The sequence below is a fragment of the Enhydra lutris genome, unplaced genomic scaffold, assembly GCF_002288905.1.
Source record: "Enhydra lutris kenyoni isolate GAN:26980312 unplaced genomic scaffold, ASM228890v2 scaffoldscaffold13, whole genome shotgun sequence".
NCBI lineage: Eukaryota > Metazoa > Chordata > Mammalia > Carnivora > Mustelidae > Enhydra > Enhydra lutris.
Genome location: NW_019154097.1, coordinates 39,859,146 through 39,876,964, shown reverse-complemented (window position 1 = coordinate 39,876,964; position 17,819 = coordinate 39,859,146). Strand labels below are relative to the sequence as shown.

The 17,819-nt window shown below is 58.7% G+C and overlaps 1 protein-coding gene across 1 annotated transcript; it reads right to left on the bottom strand.

Annotated features, from left to right (window-relative positions):
• Positions 1 to 247: 247 nt before the first annotated feature.
• Positions 248 to 8,473, bottom strand: LOC111146270 (arrestin domain containing 1). The gene is made up of 8 exons (XM_022501748.1): positions 8,323 to 8,473; positions 3,244 to 3,354; positions 2,733 to 2,783; positions 2,479 to 2,633; positions 2,083 to 2,265; positions 1,826 to 2,002; positions 1,313 to 1,748; positions 248 to 1,238 (listed from the first exon to the last, which is right to left on the bottom strand). Exons 1-8 carry the CDS (start codon positions 8,438 to 8,440, stop codon positions 1,174 to 1,176), a joined length of 1,296 nt encoding a protein of 431 aa, XP_022357456.1. The 5' UTR covers positions 8,441 to 8,473; the 3' UTR covers positions 248 to 1,173.
• Positions 8,474 to 17,819: the final 9,346 nt, after the last annotated feature.

Here is a 17,819-nt window from a genome sequence, read left to right as displayed (position 1 = left end):
GGCGGGCAGGGGGATCAATATGTCCACTCAGTCCCCTCAGTTTGTTACAGATTAAGAGAACAGGGACACCTATCCAAGGTCACTCCCTCACTATATGTCAGATATGGAATTTCAACCCCAAGTCTTAACTTAATGCCACCTCCAGTATTTCCCAGACCATGGTCCAGGGTCGCTGGCCCCACTGGGCATTTACAGGCCCTTGCCTCAGCACTGGAATATCTGCAGATGCCCCTTTGGTAAACGTTGCTCTGCTGAACCCTGACTTTATTTTTTCTTGGGTTCCTTGGATCCCAGACAACAGGCATTTGAAAAGGACCTTGAGAGCAGGCAAAGGCTTGTGTGTTCACACTTGGATGGGAGGTGAGCAGCAGTATCCCTCAGAGCCAGACGTGGGTGGCAGTGGTGAGGGCAGGGACTTGAGACTTGAGGCCAAGGATAAAGGAACAGCACAAGGGGCAGGGACTTGGGCAAGCCCACCTCATCACTCCCCATGGGATTTCTGCTGCAGGAGATCTGAACGCCATCACCTGGGACAACGGGTGCTGGTTGGGCGAGCAAGCCCAAGGTGTGTCAATATTACAGGGGTGGTCTTCTCCCCGTGTTACAGATATATTTTAAATTAACACCACAGCTCCAGACATGCAAGACCCACTCAGAGGGCACATTCTTAAGTAGAACCAAGAGGAAGAGCACCAGCCCTGGCCTAAATTAAAGGTACCCAGTCCCTGCTGGTCCTGCTCCCCAGGGTCAGTCTTCTGAGCCCTAGGCACCTGGAAGGAAGAGCCCAGAACAGAGGTCAGGGGCACGCACCTTGGAGGGGATGGGGCTGCCCACAGGAAGGGTTCCAGGGCTGAAGGGGGTACAGGAGCAGGACGGGGGGCGCGTGCCCTGGAGGGTCCCCCACAGCTAGGCTGCCGCACACCAGGTGGGAGGAGGGTGCCCGAGAGGCCGGCCTATGCCCAGCTCTATGGATGAAGCACTTTATTTACATGGCTTCTCTCCAGGCCTCAGCCCCCCTGGGAGGGGCTCGTCCCTGGGCAGAGGCTGAAAGGAGCAGCCAGGCAGCAGCGGGTCCTGAGCAGGCCGGGTCAGGCCAGGAGCAAAGAAGGCACGAGGCCCTGGGTGCCCGGTCCCAGGGCGAAGGTCGGCCCACCCGGAGAAGGCGGCACAGGGTCAGTTCCCGGGCGTCAGGCAGGGATCTGCACTGCCACAGCTCTGCTCATACGATGGAGGGGCCTCTGCAGGAAGAGAGCAAGGTCTGCATGGGGCTCCTGGTGCCCCTCCCCCACCAAACCCCAAGCCCCTCACTCACCAGAGGGATAGCCCCATGAGCTATACTCTGGGGGCAGGATCAAGGTACTGGTAGTGGGCACTGGCCCTCCAGAGCCCTCTGCAAAGTAGGGGACAGTGGCACCTGTGGAGATGCACAAGGGAGGGGGCAATGGGTGGGGAGCAGGGCTGCCATCCTGAGGGCGGGGTTCGGGGGCACCAGGCACGGAGCCAAAGGCGGCCGGTAATGGCTGCTGTTGTGAGTGGCTCTTCGTGGAGAGAGAGACTGCATCTGCAAAGGGGGTACTGCTGGCCGCCGCCTCGCCCTCCTCCTGGGGTGGTGCCGAGGGCACCACGGCGACTGGGGCCCCGGGAGGCAGCCCTGGGCCCGCTCGGGGGCTCCTCGGGGCGTGGTTCACAGCAATATTGCCGATGAAAACAGGGAGGGTCACAGTGGCGTCAGGCGCCTTCAGGGAGACCTGGGGAGGAAGCAACAGTGAGGCTAAGCCACCTGCCCCCACCCCGTCCCCCCACCACTCCCTCCAGCCCCCAGCACCTGCAGGTAGTAGTCCACGTGGATGAGGCTGCAGCCTGGCAGGGCTGACTGGGGCAGCGCGGGCACCAGGATCTGCTCTTGCCACTGGGCCCGCCTCCAGGCCTTGACACCCGCACCCTCTACCTCTGCAATGGTCCGCACGTCGTAGATCCAGCGCTTGGCCTTGTAGGACACTTTCTGGGGAGCAGCCAGCCTGTGAGCCTGGGCAGGCCAGCCCCTCCCCTCCTCCAGCCCCTCCAGCCAGAGGGGCCTCTGACCTGCAGCAGACTGGCTACCACGGGGCCCGTGTCCTTGCCTGACTGGTTCTCGACGTCCACCTGCAGCCGCAGCACCTGCCCTACCACGTAGCCACGGAGGTCCGTGCTGGCAGTGAGGCCCACACTGCCCGTCTTCACCAGCTTGTAGGAGAACTTCTTGGTAGTGGACGCCACGTTGGGTTGCTTGAGGGGAGGGCATTAAGGAAGGGGTTTGGCAGGTGCGGGCAGCCCAGATCTCTGTGGCCCCAGAACAAGCCCACTAGGCCCTGCTGTGCCCTGCCCCCAAACACGGCACAGGCAGCTCACGACAGAGAAGCTGCTGCTCATCTGGGTCCCAGTCACCTCCTCTCACCTGGGGGCAGGGCATTAGCCAGAAGACCCCTGCTCTATCCTCACCTCAATGTCGGGGATGCTGTTCAGGTTCAGGGGGCTCAAAATATAGAACACACGGCTGCACTGGTGATCCTTGGAAAAACGTGGCGTGTCGATGGTGGCCCGCACCTGGTGCACAATCTTCCCAAAGGGGCCCTCGAAGGACGTGGGCGCTGTGGCTGGAGAGAGAGCAGGGGATGGCACCCAACCGTCCCCGTCCCCCCTCCTATCCACCAGCTGTCACCACCAGGCCTGGCCAGGCAAGGCTGGGCTCTTACCAGGAAGCAGAAACTGGAAGGGGAAGCTGTGCTCTCCAGCCGGCAGGCTCCCTGCAGAGACAGAGGGAGATGTGGGGAGAGGGGACTCAGGAGCCTTGAGGTGACACCACAGGACACAGGTTAGAAGCAGGCACTGCAGCCGACCAGTTCATACCAAGTCTGACTCAAAGCCCCAGAGCAGCACAGGGCTGCAGCCTGGGCAAAGGAGGGGTACTGGAGCTTGGCTTCAGCAGGAAAAGGGGGCGGGGCTATTGCAGGGGCCAGAGCCCAACCAAATCAAGAAGCTGGCCCCCTTCAACCACCCGGGCCCTATCACCCTATCACGCAATGCCTAGTGATCGCAGGGGAGAGAAATACATCAGGGTACAAAGCCCTGCTAGAGGGTGGGTCAGCACAGGGGTCCCAGAGGCCAATGGGGAGGTGGAATGGACAGACAGACCCCACTCAAACAAGGTCTGCCCTGGAGGGGTTCACTCTATGCAACAAGGCAGGTACAGGCTCCCAAACTCACCCTTGTCAGCCAGCGACAGAGCACTGTTGAAGTAGCCCTCCTCTACCACCCATGCTGCATCGTTGGCCTTGTTGGACACCCTGCAGGAACCCGTGCAGGTCACTCGGATGGCTGCAAGGCAGGGTGGGGGGGAGTGAGTCCCAGGCAGCCGCTGGCCTGGGCCCCTCCCTGCCCCATCACAGAGATTTGGGTAGAGCAGACAGCACCAAGGGGAGCGGGGCCTTAGGCAGCCCAGCAAGTGACCTGCTGCCCTCTAGAGGGCACCTCACGTCCACCCCCCTCTTTGGGGTACTCCCAGGGAGCCAGGGTGATAGGGCACAGAGTTAAATCTGTCCTGAAGTCTAGAACAGGAGGCCCCCAGTGCTCACCCAGATGACACCCTTACAGCCCGCAACCTGGTAACCTTGGTTCCCAGCCACCCCTGGGCCCACCAGCCCCAAGTACCCTCAGCTCCCTGCAAGGGTTGCTTGGGACACCAGTGACGAACAGAAAAGCCCACAGGGCCGCTGACCTCCAGCCCCACTTCCGTTGGCTCACAGGCACTTCAGTTAGGCTGGGAGGCGCCCTTCACAGTCCAGGAAGCTAACTGCCAGCCCTCAGGATGCAGGAATGTGGTCAGACCTGCCTGAGCAGATAAGTACCCCGCAGTCCCGCACACTGCAGGGAGGGGACGCCCTTGACTTCCTGGACTAGTGCTGCCCAAGAGGGCTGATTTCCTACATCAAGAGATGACTCTGTCCTCTCCCCGACCGGGACCGTTTGCAGCAGAGGTAGCCACCACCACTCTATGGTCAGGAACCCCCACTCCAGGGAACATTTCCCAGAGACCACTATGGTCAGAAGGCTGCGGCTGGACCAGCAAGGAAGACAGCACAGCTGGAGGGGCTGGGGGCTCAGGGACAGGCAGCCTTGCAGCTCCACCCCTCCTTTAATTGCAGGGCTGACGCGAGGCCAAAGATGTCAGTCTCCCTGCCCAGTCTCTCCCCTTCCTTCCGTGATTTGATGGTCAGATGAGGGGAAGGTGACTCAGAATCTGACACCCTTCTGACAGAGCCACCAGGCAGGAGAAACCTGGTATTCCAAGTGCCCAGGGCCAGGGGCCAGCCACACCAGATATGTCCGGGTCTCTGAGGCCAACCTTACCCTGACAAAACAAGCCCCCTGTTGGTCACCCACAGACTACGAGGCTTTTCCCTGGAAACCCTTGGCCTATCTTCCGCCCCTGTTGGCACGGCCCATGACCGGACCTCGGCCCTGATTTCTAATCCACACTCCATCAGCCGTCCCCTCCTAGGGTCAGACCTGGAATTGTCCCTTCCCCAGAAATCTGAGACACAGGGGTGCTCCCTCAGATGAGAAGTATGGCAGGGGAGCGAATAAAGCAGGGAGTAGTGTGACAATCCCAGATGCCACGCCACTCTACACTCCCCACAGAGAGGGTGCATTCTGCCCTGAGTCTGGCTGCCTTGCGAATTCTGGGACCAGCAGAGTATGCCAGAAGGAGGTAAGTGGTCCTAGACTGGCCCAGCACTGTCTGAAGACTGTCAAGTGACCTCAGTAGATGGCAAACAGAGCTGAAGAGTCCCCCGCCCACCTCTGTCCAAACCCCCAATCCACAACACTGTGAGTTACAGTAAACTGGTCATTCTAACCTCTTAGTTTAGAGGTGATTTGTTACAAGCGAGCGACTTCTACATCGCAGCAGGCAACAGGAACAGATATCCCACCTCAGTAAAAATCAGAGAAACTCAAGTGAGTTACCATTTTCACCCATCAGTTGGCAAATAGTAAAGATCTTGACATGTGTTGGAGAGGAGATGAAGAAACACACTCCCTGATGGTGATGAAGCTGTAGGTCGCTACAGGGGCCCTGGCAACGCATCGGGATGATCTGCTGGGCCCTTCCATGCACCTCCCAGAGGACCCAACGGTTCTCAGAATCCACCCTACCTACCCAGGAGCTAGAAGCAACACTGTTCGTAACAGCATGGCCCACATGTCCAACAGCAGGATGGCTAAAACACCCACCTAGCCTGGACACGGCCCCCAGAACTCAGGTGAACAAGCCACAGGGTCACCTGATCACAGAAAAATAAACAGTATCCCAACAACCCTTGGGGTATCCCAGAGGGGCCAAAGTTCTATGACCTTCCCAATGCGCAGGCAAAGAGCCTTTCTGCACACATGGTGAAGCCCCTTCGGGAACCTTGCCTGAATGATCAGCTCCCCTTACCGTCTTGGAGTCAAACACCCTATTCCTGTTCACTCTCCTCCGCAGGGGAACAGTGGACCTTCAGGGGACAGACACACACAGTAGGCTTGTCCCTCCTAACCCATGCAGGAGGGATCCGCGCCTGCAGATGAGCACGACCATCACACCAGTGTGTGTGCCCCACGGCACAGCCACAGGACAGGGGAAGCATGTTCTGGCAAGGGCCAGCCACCAGCACACAGCAACACTGCTGCACCATCTAGATTTAAAAGGGTTTCACTTCTGACAGTGCTCAGATGCATAAAGGCCAGCACCAAACCCATAAGCACCCATTGGGAGGTCTGGGGCTACTCCCGTTCTCTAAGGAACACCATCATGTGGACCATGTTCCAGAGTGACTTCTGGAACTTTCCTCTCCACCAGCGCTCTCCTATCCAGCAGCCCTCATCCTTGCACCATCTGACCAAGAAGACCTCTGCTCACTCCTCATTCTGGTCCCAAAGGTCTCGCCCACCTCCACCAGTTCCCACAAACCTGGAGCAACCCAGCCTTTGCCACATCTTTTCACTAAAGCTCTGGCCTATGAGGCACTTCCATCAGTCCTGTCTCCAAGTCTGAAACATGGGAAAAGTGCCCCCCTCCCGGGGTTGCTCTGAGCGTTCCCAGAGTTGGTCCATGGGAGGTGGGGAGAATGGCACCTGCCCCACGGTGAGAGTTCAGGGAGCTAGTGGGGCTGGGGGCTGACTGCTGCTGTTGTCTGGGCTCCCCCTGCTCCCAATGCTCATCCTCGAGAGTAGAACATGGAGCACCCCCGCGCGACCCCCAACCTTAGGCTTGGCGGCCCCGGGCTCCAGGGAACAAGTTCCTTCCACAGCTTTCCCCTTCTGCACTGGCTCCGAGGGCAGCCAGTGTCCTCATGGTTGAGGGCCAATCATCTCTGTCCTCCATCAAATTTAGTGGCCAAGACTATGAGCCCCCCAGGGCCTGAAGGGGGGCCCTCCCCACCTCCATGTGCTCCTGGAGCAGTGGAGGGCCTCCCTGCTGCATCACTAGCTGATAGCAGGAGCTCAACAAGTATCTTATGAATGAAAGAAAAGGAAAGAAGAACCACAGACTTTCCTTTTCCAAACCCAACCAGGCCCAAAAGAAGGCCCAGGACAGCCTCAGCACCCACATTCTGTCCACGCCCCGGGGGACAATCTGAATAGTAACTCTTCTGACCCAAAGCCATCAACCACCTACTCTTCAGCCTATCCCCCTTCTTCCCTCCCCTGTTCCGGCAATTGGCTAGCATGTTAATAGTGGGGACCATCAGCTGCCGCTCCCTTGACATCCTACAGCCCAGCTGTCCATTCACCCACGTTCCACCCATCACATGGAGGCTGGGGTACTCTGCCCAGGCCAGGCCATGCCTTCTTCACCATGTTCAGTAACAGCTTGTTTGCCCTGGGCCCCAGCTACGGGAGCATGACTGGGCCTATGAGCCAGGCAGTGAGCTCCCACATGGGGTCTCATGTCTGCCATCCCCCCAGCCACAAGCCCACCCCTACCTCCCGTGCCCTGGGCTCTCCGCTCAGTCCCATCTCAACTGTCATCTCTCCTTGTGCCCCAGGGAAGAGCTGCACTGTCACTCCTGTGCCCCCTGCCACCACCATAACTACCCCACCCAGACCCCAAATTAGGAGACAGGAAAGGAGGTGTGAGTCAGCAAGAGGAGACTGCACAAGGTTGGACCTCTGACCAGGGCCACCTTCACCCATTCAATTTCTTCCTAAACCCTGTGGCCTCGAACATGGCAAGGTCAGGAGTCAGACCCATTCAGGACTGGGGCAGCTGGGGCCCAGAAAGGTGGGCAGTGGCTCTCAGTCCCTAGAGGCACTAGAAGAACTTAGCTGCCAAGCACCCAAGGGTTCAGAGAATCCAAGTCCAGAGGGATGCTTGATGGCTGTGGTTTGGGCCAAGCATCCCGAGGTGGAGAAGCACTCCAGCAGCAGCACCCTCACACTCAGAACCAGCGATCAGGCGTGGAGTCCCTGGGGGGCACCCTGAGGGCTGAGCTTTGAAGTCCCATTCAGGGCCCTGCCCACACCTCAGATGGCAGATAAGGCCAGCACCCGCAAAGAGCCCTAGCAAGGGCCACACCAGCAACCTGACTCCCAGTCCCAAAGTCCCAGAAGTCTGCACCAGCAGAAGGACCAGTCAGAAGGGCTGAGGTTCAGTCCCTAGGTACTCCCGGGGCTGGAGGTCTGGGTCACGCAGGGATGAGCAAGACCCTCCCAGCTCGCAAGGCCAAGCCTTAGCCCGGGTGGAAACGGGTGTGCCGCGGGGCCATGAGGATTGAGGGCCTGCGCCAGGGGCCTGGACATGTGGAAGAGAAAGTCCCGCTTGGGCCAGGCTCCAGGTGAAGGCCCAGCAGGTGCAGGGTGCAGTGGACCCCGCAGACCCGACAGAGAGAGTCGGGGGCGTGCGTGTGTCGAAGTCAGAGTGGCCTTCGCCTAGGTGGGCAGGATCTAAATCCCCGCCCCCGACTCTGGCCGACCCTAGGAGAGAACAGGAAGGGCACTTGCGGAAGGACTGGGCCACCCTGGCCTCCCTGCTCCGCCCCATCTGCCGGCAGCCACCCACCCCGGCGGGTCTGCGCCGCCCGGCCCGCCGCACCCCAGCCCTCCCCGAAGCCGGCGGGGCCCACGACTCGCCGAGCAGCCGGGAGGGGAAGGGAGGGGGCGGCAGGAGGCGCCGCCAGTTCCGCGGGTCCAGGCCCAGCGCCACCAGCTGCCGCTTCCGGGAGCGCCGGCCCCGCCGCAGGTGCTGCGCCGCCACCTGAGCCCCGCCGGCCCGGCCCTCCCCCGAGGGGACCCCGCGCCCACCTCGGAAGGGCAGCGGCGCCCCCAGGCGCACGCGCACGGCCCCCGCCAGCGGCTCTCCAGGGCTGTAGACGACGCGGCCGTGGCTCAGGAAGACCTCGAAGAGCTGCACCCGCCCCATGCCGCCGCCCTGGCCGGGCGGCCGCGCTCTAACACCCCCTCCCGCCGCCGCCGCGCTCCGAGCCCCGCCCTCCCCGGCCCGCCCTCCCGGGCCCGCCCCCGGCTCACCCCGTCGACCCGCCCACTCCCCAGGTCCGCCCCCCCGCGCCTCCCGGGCCCGCCCCGTCGGCCCGCCCCCTCCCCCTCCCCCCAGTCTCCGGGGTCCGCTTCTCCTCCCGGCTCGCCCCCGGCCCCCGGGCTCCGTCCCGCCTCCACCCTGCCCCCAGCCCCACCAGAGCCCGCCCCCCGGCCCTCCTCCCTCCCCTCCCTCCTCGCTGCCCCTGGCCCGCCGGTGGGGTGCAGGTCGGCGCGGCGCCCGGACCCCGGCACACGGGCGCCTCCTGCTGCCCCGGGCCGCGCGGCCGGCTCACCTGTCGAGGGGCGGGCTGAGCCGGCGCCCCCTCCCCAGTCTCCGCCCGGCTGGCGGAAGGACGTCACCGGGCGGGCCCCGCCGCGCCGCGCGGCCGCACCTCTGCGGGAGCCGGCCTCCTGCCGTGGGCCCCGCGCGCGCTTGGGGGAGGCGGCGGCGTCCCTGCGGAGCGAGTCTCGGCGGAGGCCGCGGACCGGAGCCCCCCCCCCCCGCCCCGGAGGCGTGGGGGCCGGGGCGGCCGGGCCCCGAGAACGCGGGGGGGGGGGGGGGGGGCCCCCGTGGGGCGGGGCCCGGGGGGGGGCGGGGGCCCGGGCCCCCCCCCCCCGCCCCGGAGGCGTGGGTGCCGGGCCGTCCGCGCCCCGAGAACGCGGTGGGAGAGGAGAGAGGTCCCTGCGGACCGGGAGCTGGGGTGTGGGGGCGGCTGGGGGACCCGAGACGGAGCGCAGCGAGGGGTGCTGGAAGCGGCTGGAGGAGGCCGTCGGCGTGGCCGTGTTTGTGTCCAGAGCACCTGCGTGCATGGGGCCATTTCCGACGGGGAAGACTGGCTTGGGTCGAAGCTGGGGGGTGGGACAGAGTTCTGACCGGCAGAATCTGAGACGCCCACCGAGGACGTGTGCGCGCATGAGTGTTAGGAAGACAAAGGACCGCAGACTTGCGGGCCCTGGTTGACCACGGTCACTCGGCTCGGGGCGGGATGACATCGAGAGTTCGGGGTGGAAGCGCAGAAACCTGGCCTAGCGCTCCAGCAGAAGGACAGGGGCTTTCAGGCTGGAAGGACTCCCCTGGACCCGGCTGCGGAAAGGGAGGTGCCCGAGGCCCTGGAGGGCCCCAGTATACGGCCGGCCGAGTTCCCCACCCGCCTCGCCTGGGATTCTGATGTTGGGAGTGGGGGGGCGGGCCAATCGTCCACACTTAAGACATTTCCCTGTCAACACCAGGCAAGTGGAGAAATTCCCAATTAAGAGTCAGGGTCCCGTGGGAATGGGGAGGATTGTGAATGCCCCATGTCCACAGCAGAGGTCAAGAAGGGAATGTTTGGGGAAGGAGTAGGAAATTGTGTTGGCTGCTGCTGAGGTGAAGTACGCGACAGGAAGAGGCGCCCCACACAGCTCTACGTCACCCACCCATTCCCTGTTCTGGACGCCACTCTGTGACCTTGCTTACACCATCAGCACAAAGGCCCTACTTCCCTACGTGCCCCCTTTCCTCTTGCTCCTGGAGCCTCTCAAATGTAGATGTTTATCCTTTTTTTTTAAGATTTTATTTATTTATTTGACAGAGAGAGAGGCAGCGAGCGAGGGAATACAAGCGGGGAGCGGGGTGGAGGGGGAGAGGCAGAAGCAGAGTCCTCACTGAGCAGGGAGCCCGATGCAGGGCTGGATCCCAGGGTCCTGGGATCATGACCTGAGCTGCAGACAGATGATTAATGGCTGTGGCACCCAGGCCCCCTAGATTTTTATTTTCACACAGGCCCCCTAGATTTTTATTTTCACACACACACCCCTGTATCAGGGCCTGGAGCATGTGCCCTCCTGACTCAGAACAACTTCCAAGCTCCCAGCTTTAACTCATCTTCTCAGAATGGTGACCCACCTGCTCCCCTCCTACTGTCATCTTCAAAGCCCAGATCAGTCCCCATTATTTTTTGGTGATTTCAGCTCCTGACTCACTGTCCTGTCCAATACCAGTGTTGCAGGAATTCTTAATGACTCCAGAATCCACATGGGTGATCCTTCCAGCGCCCCCCACTGCCACCCTCTCTTAAAGCGCACCTGGGATTTGTTTTCATCAGGTATGATAGAGTGACAGGCGCAGACACAACTTCCTTGAGAGAACAGTCGGTACTTAATGATTCCCCAGAGGAGGGGTACATGGGGAAGGACCAGGGTTGGTCAGGTGGCAGAATTTTCTTTTTTTTAAAAGATTTTGTTTATTTATTTGACCGAGAGAGAGATCACAAGTAGGCAGAGAGGCAGGCAGAGAAAGAGGGGGAAGCAGGCTCCCCGCTGAGCAGAGAGCCCGATGCGGGGCTCCATCCCAGGACCATCAGATCATGATCTGAGCCAAAGGCAGAGGCTTAACCCACTGAGCCACCCAGGCTCCCCATGGAGGCAGAATTTTCTAGAAGAGCATGGCCCAAGCCTTTATCCTGTCTTCTGTGAGAAGAAATAGGTGAGGCAGGGTAGGCAAGTTGGAGCAAGCTTAGGGTCAGGTTGTTCCAGTGGTCTCTAGTTGTCCAGTACCTGGCCCTACAGTGATTCAGGACGGGCAATATCGGTGTGTGAGTTTGGTAAAGGAGTGTTTGGAGGGTATGGCCTCTGGATTAGTTGGTCTGCATGTGAAAGTTGTGGTCCCAGGCATGTTGCTATCTTTAGGAATGAGCTTAACTCTGGGAGGGGCAGCCTCTCCCCAGCCAGCAAGGCCCCCAAATATCAAAGTATCGTAAGATACAGAAAATAAGAACATGACCAGTTAAGCTCTTGTTCCCATGCTCCTCTCCTCCAAGAACCTTCCCCAGGTGATGTAAGCATCTGTGTCCTATGGCTTCCTTAGTTTGTCTGCAAAGATGTCTGGCAACAACTTCTCCCATCCCTTTTGCATTAGCACTGCTCCTTCCGTCAGAAGGAAGGGTCCTTCCCCTCCTATTGACTCTGGGCCGTCCCCTTGACTTGCTTTACCCGGCAGAACTGCGGTGGATAAGATGCCACATACGCGGTAGGCTCTGAGGAGGCCTTGCAGCTCGTTCTCATCCTCTTGGGGTCCCGACCTCCCATTTCAAAACACCTAGCTACCCTCCTGGACAGATCAGAGAGAGAGAGAGAAGGCCTGCACAGGGGAGTGAAACCATCTCAGACTGGCTGCCTCAGCCCCACACCCGGAATGACTGCGCCTGTAGGAATGACCCAAATTGCCCTGATTTATTATTTATTCTGAAAATCAGGCTGCATTCAGCCAGGCGGCTTTTCTACTCAGTGTGAGATGTGTGGGGTGTGCTGAGGATAGAGTGTCCAAGATCTCTCTCTCATTTGCATGTCTGATGCCTTGACTGAGGCTGGTCAGGCATCTCTTCCATGAGGCCTCTCCGCATGGCCAGTTTGGGGTCCTGCACACCAAGATGGTCTCCAGATAGTGAGACTGATGACCCGGCAGTAAGTCCCCTGGAGGGAGGAAGGTGAAGCTCCCAGTCCGCAGGCCTGGACTCCAGAGTCCCAGAACTTCCCACCACACTGAGCGCATTAAAACAGTCACAGCGGGGCGCCTGGGTGGCTCAGTGGGTTAAAGCCTCTGCCTTCCGCTCAGGTCATGGTCCCAGGGTCCTGGGATCGAGCCCCACATTGGGCTCTCTGCTCAGCAGGGAGCCTGCTTCCTCCTCTCTCTCTCTGCCTGCCTCTCTGCCTACTTGTGATCTCTGTCTAATAAATAAATAAAATCTTAAAAAAAAAAAAAAAAAAACAGTCACAGCACCAGCGTGGGGGAAGCGCCACACACGGGGAGGGAACTGATTGTGACAATCTGAGACAATCTGCCACCTGCAGAAGAACCAACAGCTGAACCCAAGTTAATTTAGAGTCATGAGAAAATAAAGCTGTTGTTCTAAACCACTGCATTTTGGGGTGGTTTACTATGCAGCAATAGATAACTGGGACCAAAACTGGTACTTAGAAGTGAGGGGCGCCTGGGTGGCTCAGTGGGTTAAAGCCTCTGCCTTTGGGGCGCCTGGGTGGCTCAGTGGGTTTAAAGCCTTTGCCTTCGGCTCAGGTCATGGTCCCAGGGTCCTGGGATCGAGCCCCATATCGGGCTCTCTGCTCAGCGGGGAGCCTGCTTCCTCCTCTCTCTGCCTGCCACTCTGCCTACTTGTGAGCTCTGTCAAAAAAATAAAATCTTAAAAAAAAAAAAAAAAAGCCTCTGCCTTTGGCTCAGGTCATGATCCCAGGGTCCTGGGATGGAGCCCCACATCGGGCTCTCTGCTCGGTGGGGAGCCTGCTTCCCCCCTCTGTCTGCCTCTCTGCCTCCTTGTGATCTCTGTCTGTCAAATAAATAAATAAAATCTTAAAAAAAAAAGTGAGATGCTGCCATAATAAAATTCTAAAATCTTGCACTGACTTTGGAGCAAACAGCAGGTGGGCACTGGCAGTGAGAACCCTGATGATGACGGCTGGATGAGGGATACCATCCAGAATTGGTGGGTGTCCAGAAAATGGTGAGACCATGGCCTGGGGTAACACGGAAGATAGAAAATGTGTCTAAGATCTGATTTTCCTGGCAGAAAACATAAAGGCCAATTGGCTTTGTTCAGTTATGCTAACGTGAAATAAAAGAGAAAGATGAATTAAGGAGGTTGCTGTTCCACGTCCCATCAGAAGTCAGAGGACATATTTCCAAGTCAGATCTTGCTGAGTTGGAAAATCAAAACTCTCATTTCCAACCTTTCCAGGCAGCAAAAAGTTCTAAAGGTAAGAAATGATGTCGTGGTGAAGAGTAAACCCGGAGCGCTGCCAGCAAACGTGAGCGTGAAAGTCAAGGGTATGGTTGTATGATCCCTTCTGAAGACTTCTGAGGCTCTTGGGTGGGGGAGAGAGAGTCCTTGTAGAACCCCTCAGCCATACAAAAGGGCTTCTGAGAATCTTGAGGTCATTGTCCCACAGCATCTGACTCCCGGGCCACAGGAGAGAAAAGCCTTCTCAAAGACGTTTGCAGTATAGCTTTTGTCCAGTGAAACAAGGTACAGTTTGTCATAGAGAAAATCCATTTTTTAAAATATTTTATTTATTTGACAGAGATCACAAGCAGGCAGAGAGGCAGGCAGAGAGAGAGAGGAGGAGGAAGCAGGTTCCCCGCTGAGCAGAGAGCCCGATGTGGGGCTTGATCCCAGGACCCTGAGATCACGACCTGAGCGGAAGGCAGAGGCTTTAACCCACTGAGCCACCCAGGTGCCCCGAAAATCCATTTTTACTTAAAGGGTTGTATCTGCTCGAGGTAAAATGTAAAATGGACAGATTTTGAAATAAAAAAGTTGCTGGGCCCCTGCTTTTAACCGACAGGACGCAGGCTGACGAAGGTACTCAGCTGAAAACACAGGCCACTTCCTATGGAAAAGAGGGCCATTGCGAGTACAAGGCCCAGTGCCCGGAGGAGGAACCAAGAACGCAAGAAACAGTATCCAAGGGGCGCCTGGGTGGCTCAGTGGGTTAAGCCTCTGCCTTTGGCTCAGGTCATGGTCTCAGGGTCCTGGGATCAAGCCTTGAATCGGGCTCTCTGCTCAGCAGGGAGCCTGCTTCCTCCTCTCTCTCTGCCTACTTGTGATCTGTCAAATAAATAAAATCTAAGAAAAAAAAAAAAAAAAGGAAAGAAAGAAACAGTAGCCAAGGGAGCCACTTGCAGGGAGCAGACCAGCCCTGGTCAAGGAGGGTTGTGACAGGTGTTAGCTGGATTCCAGAACTGCCGTGGGCCAGTGACTAAGGGTATAACCCTCCTTGTTGGACAGGGTGTCTGTTCACTCGCACTGTGCTTTGCCACTGAATGTTGGCTGTTGGGGGGCAGATAATATGCCCTTGGGGGAAAAGGGGCCACACCCAATGTGCCTTATCCATCTGGCCCCGTTGCACATTACAGCATGCGAGACTCCAAGGCGAGTCTTGATGAGATGGTGTTTGTGGGATCACCTGGGAGATGCATTTTTCAAGGAGGAGGAGCATGAGTTGTTAGACACCAGCGGATGGACTGGGGGCAGGCTGCTCCACTAGCAGCCCCCCAAGTGAGCCCCCCAAGTGAAGAGCCTTCCTACACTGACTTTTGACTTGCTCTGGTGACTAGCTTTGGCCAGTGGGATGCCAGCAAGAATTCAAGCCGAGGCCCCATAAATGCTTGCACATGGCTTCCATGCTAGAAGGAAGTCCAGCTATCCTGCCTGGCCATGTGGGGGGACTCTGCATGAGACATCACACAAAGACAAGTCACATGCAAGACAAAGAGGCACTCCAGTGAATTCCCAGCTGAGTGCAACCCAGAAGACCCCAATCACAGAATTGCAAAAAATAATAAATCAATATTGTCTTAAGCCATAAGGTTCTGGAGTGGTTCTTTTGCACAAAAGCATACAGTCATCACCAACAGCCACTGCCCTCATGATCTCAAGTCCACACGTCTCTGGCTACTGCCTCCTGTCCTGCTAGCCCACTCTCTCTAGTGTCATGACTCCTGCAATCCTTGGGACTCCGCTGGGAGCCCCAACCCATTGGCCCTGCCCCCTCTGTTGTTCTCTCTCCTTTCCTCATTCAGCTCTAAGGCCACAGGCAGCCATCTGGGCCACTCTCTGTGCGAAACCGCTCCCCTTCCTTCTCAGCACAGCCACAGTTTTAGCTAAGCCAGCCCCCCTTCTTTCTCCTTGCCCTCCTCGCAGCAGCGACACAGGCTGGACGGATAGTCACACTGAGAGACACCCAAGACATTGCTGGGCCGTCCTGCCGCCTTTTTCTACTTTTCTCCTAGACAGTTACATTGCTTCTAGACCTCTCCTTGCTCTGCCAGCATCTGCTCTCCTGTCCACATTTTCAATTGATGTCTTTGTTTTCTACTTATATGAGAAAGTAGAAAGTTCCCATCACCAGAGAACTCCCCCCCAAATCCTGCCTGCACACCCCCTTGCCTTCCAGAGACTTTTCATCAGACTCTCTCCTTTGTACTGAGCTAAAACACCCATGCTCCTACCTCCCTACCTAGTCCTCCTTTGCCAGCAACTCTCCTCTATAGGATCACTCCTGTTAAAACCAACAATCTCTCCACTTCCCTTCTCTTTCCAGTTTTGGCCCCATTTCTCTGCTCTTGTTTTTAGCAAAAACACCTCAGAAGAGTTGTCTGTCTCACAGCCTTCAATCTTCTCCTATCCTTCCCTTCTAAGCCCTCAGACGGACTTAGTCCGCCATCACTCCATCAAGAGCTGTACTGGTCGAGGCTATCAGTGTCCTCATTTTGCTCAGTTATCAATTCCCGACCCCAACGTCACAGGACCTATCAGCAGCACCTGATGTGGCTAATCTTTCTTTCACAGTCTTTACTTGGCTCCCAAGCTACTACCCTCTCCTGGTTTTCCTCTTACTTGACATCTCCCTCTCTTTACTGGTTCCTTCTCTTTTCAACCTCTTTTCCCCTTTTGTAAGGGAGTACCCAGACCCCGGCTCAGTCTTTGACCCCTCCTTTGCTATCTCCATTTTCTTTTTTTTTAAGATTTTATTTATTTATTTGCAAGACAGAGAGAGATAGAGCAGGAGCAAGGGAGAGGGGCAGAGGGAGAAGCAGGCTCCCCCGTGAGTGGGGAGCCCGACACAAGGGTGGATCCCAGGACCCTGGGATCATGACCTGTACTGAAGGCAGATGCTTAACCGACTGAGCCACCCATGGCGCCCCTCCACATTTTCTTCCAATGTGATCTCATCCAGTTGCATGGCTTCAAACACAACAAATGTGGGGCGCAGTGGGTTAAATCCTCTGCCTTCAGCTCAGGTCATGATCTCATGGTCCCAGGATAGAGCCCCACATCAGGCTCCCTGCTCAGCGGGGAGCCTGCTTCCTCCTCTCTCTGCCTGCCTCTCTGCCTGCTTGTGATCTTTCCGTCAAATAAATAAATAAAATCTTTGAAAAGTGAATAAATAAACAAATGTGCTATGGAATGCCGAGTTTGCACCCCAGGCTGGACAGCCCCCCTGAACTCTTTACTCATATACTCAATTCCTTTGCAACCTTAACATGAAGCATGAACCAGAAACTCATCTTTATTTTGCTGAGCCGCTGAGAGTCTCGGGTTGTTCCTGAAGCATAAACCGGGCTACAGGACACTGGCCACTTGTGTCCAGACACCCATGATCTCTCGGGCAGCGACTTGTGCTCACTTGCTAAGTAGCCTTCCTGCTTCCATTCCCCCCTGCACTCCGGTGCCACCCGCCAGCTCCATTCAGGGAACAGCTACTCTTCTATTTAAGTCCTCCGACGGCCTCATTTCTCTAGGTGTAAAAGTCAAAGTCCCCATAAGAGCTTGCTGGCCCCGCTCCGGCCCCTCCTATCCCTGATCTGGGCCCGTTTCTGTCCTGCGGTCCCGTCCGGTGACCACGGACGTCCGACGTTCTCACACGTGCCCTCTCCGGCCCACGCCGCTCACGCCTGGTCAGCCAGGCATCCCCCGCCCACCGCCCTCCCTCGGACCCCAGCCCCAGCCCCCGACCTGCCTGCGTGCCCCGCAGCACTCCCCGCGGGCCTTCCCGCGCCCCAACCGAAACGCGACCGGGGCTTTCGCGTCGCGCCCCGGCGCAGCATGACAGCCCCCGAGGGCGGCTGCCGGCAAACGCGGTGAGAGCGCTCGGAGGCCTCACGCCCAGGGGCGCCTGCTCGGGAAGGAGCCGGACCCGCCGCCCCAACCGCCGGCACATCCCCACCGCCCGGTCAGCAGCGGGAGAGCCGAGGGAGGCCGCGGCGGCCTGAGGGTGCGCCGCGTGGGCAACCGCGCGCCGCCGTGGTCCTCCGCTGGGCGCCGGCGCGGAGGAGGCGCTCGGCCCGGGCAGGAAGACGCGCGGGCGCGGGCCCAGGTCCCGGAGGCGCTCGGCCCCCCACCCCCGGCCCCCGCGCGGCGTCCTGCGGAGGCGGGGCCGTTTGCCTGGCGCCGCAGCGAGCCCCGCAGAAACCCCAGCCCACAGGGCCCCCCGTCGGCCCCTCCGCGAGGGAGGTCGCGCGCGCGGGCCGGGTCGCAGGGTCGGGTGTGGGGATGCGAGGCCGGGGGCCGCGGTCTGGTCGCGGGGTCGGGAGCCCTGTGCGGGGTCCGGCGCTGGGTCGGAGCCTGGAGCCCGCAGCGAGGAGCAGGAGCCGGAGCGCGGCCTCTAGCACAAAGCTTCCCGCGAAACTGACGTAGCGTGGGGCGGCCGCGTAGGCACCGCCCCTGGCCGCGCCCCTCCCCGCCCCCCGCCCTCCCTCCGCTCCTCAATGC

Bases quoted from the DNA above. Each gene is read 5' to 3' on its own strand.
- LOC111146270 (XM_022501748.1), bottom strand. From the start codon at position 8,440: ATGGGGCGGGTGCAGCTCTTCGAGGTCTTCCTGAGCCACGGCCGCGTC. The intron at 3,355-8,322 runs GTGGGCGCGGGG...CCTGCCTTGCAG, and splicing joins GGCGCCGCTGCCCTTCCGAG to CCATCCGAGTGACCTGCACG. The intron at 2,634-2,732 runs GTAAGAGCCCAG...CTCTCTCTCCAG, and splicing joins CTTCCAGTTTCTGCTTCCTG to CCACAGCGCCCACGTCCTTC.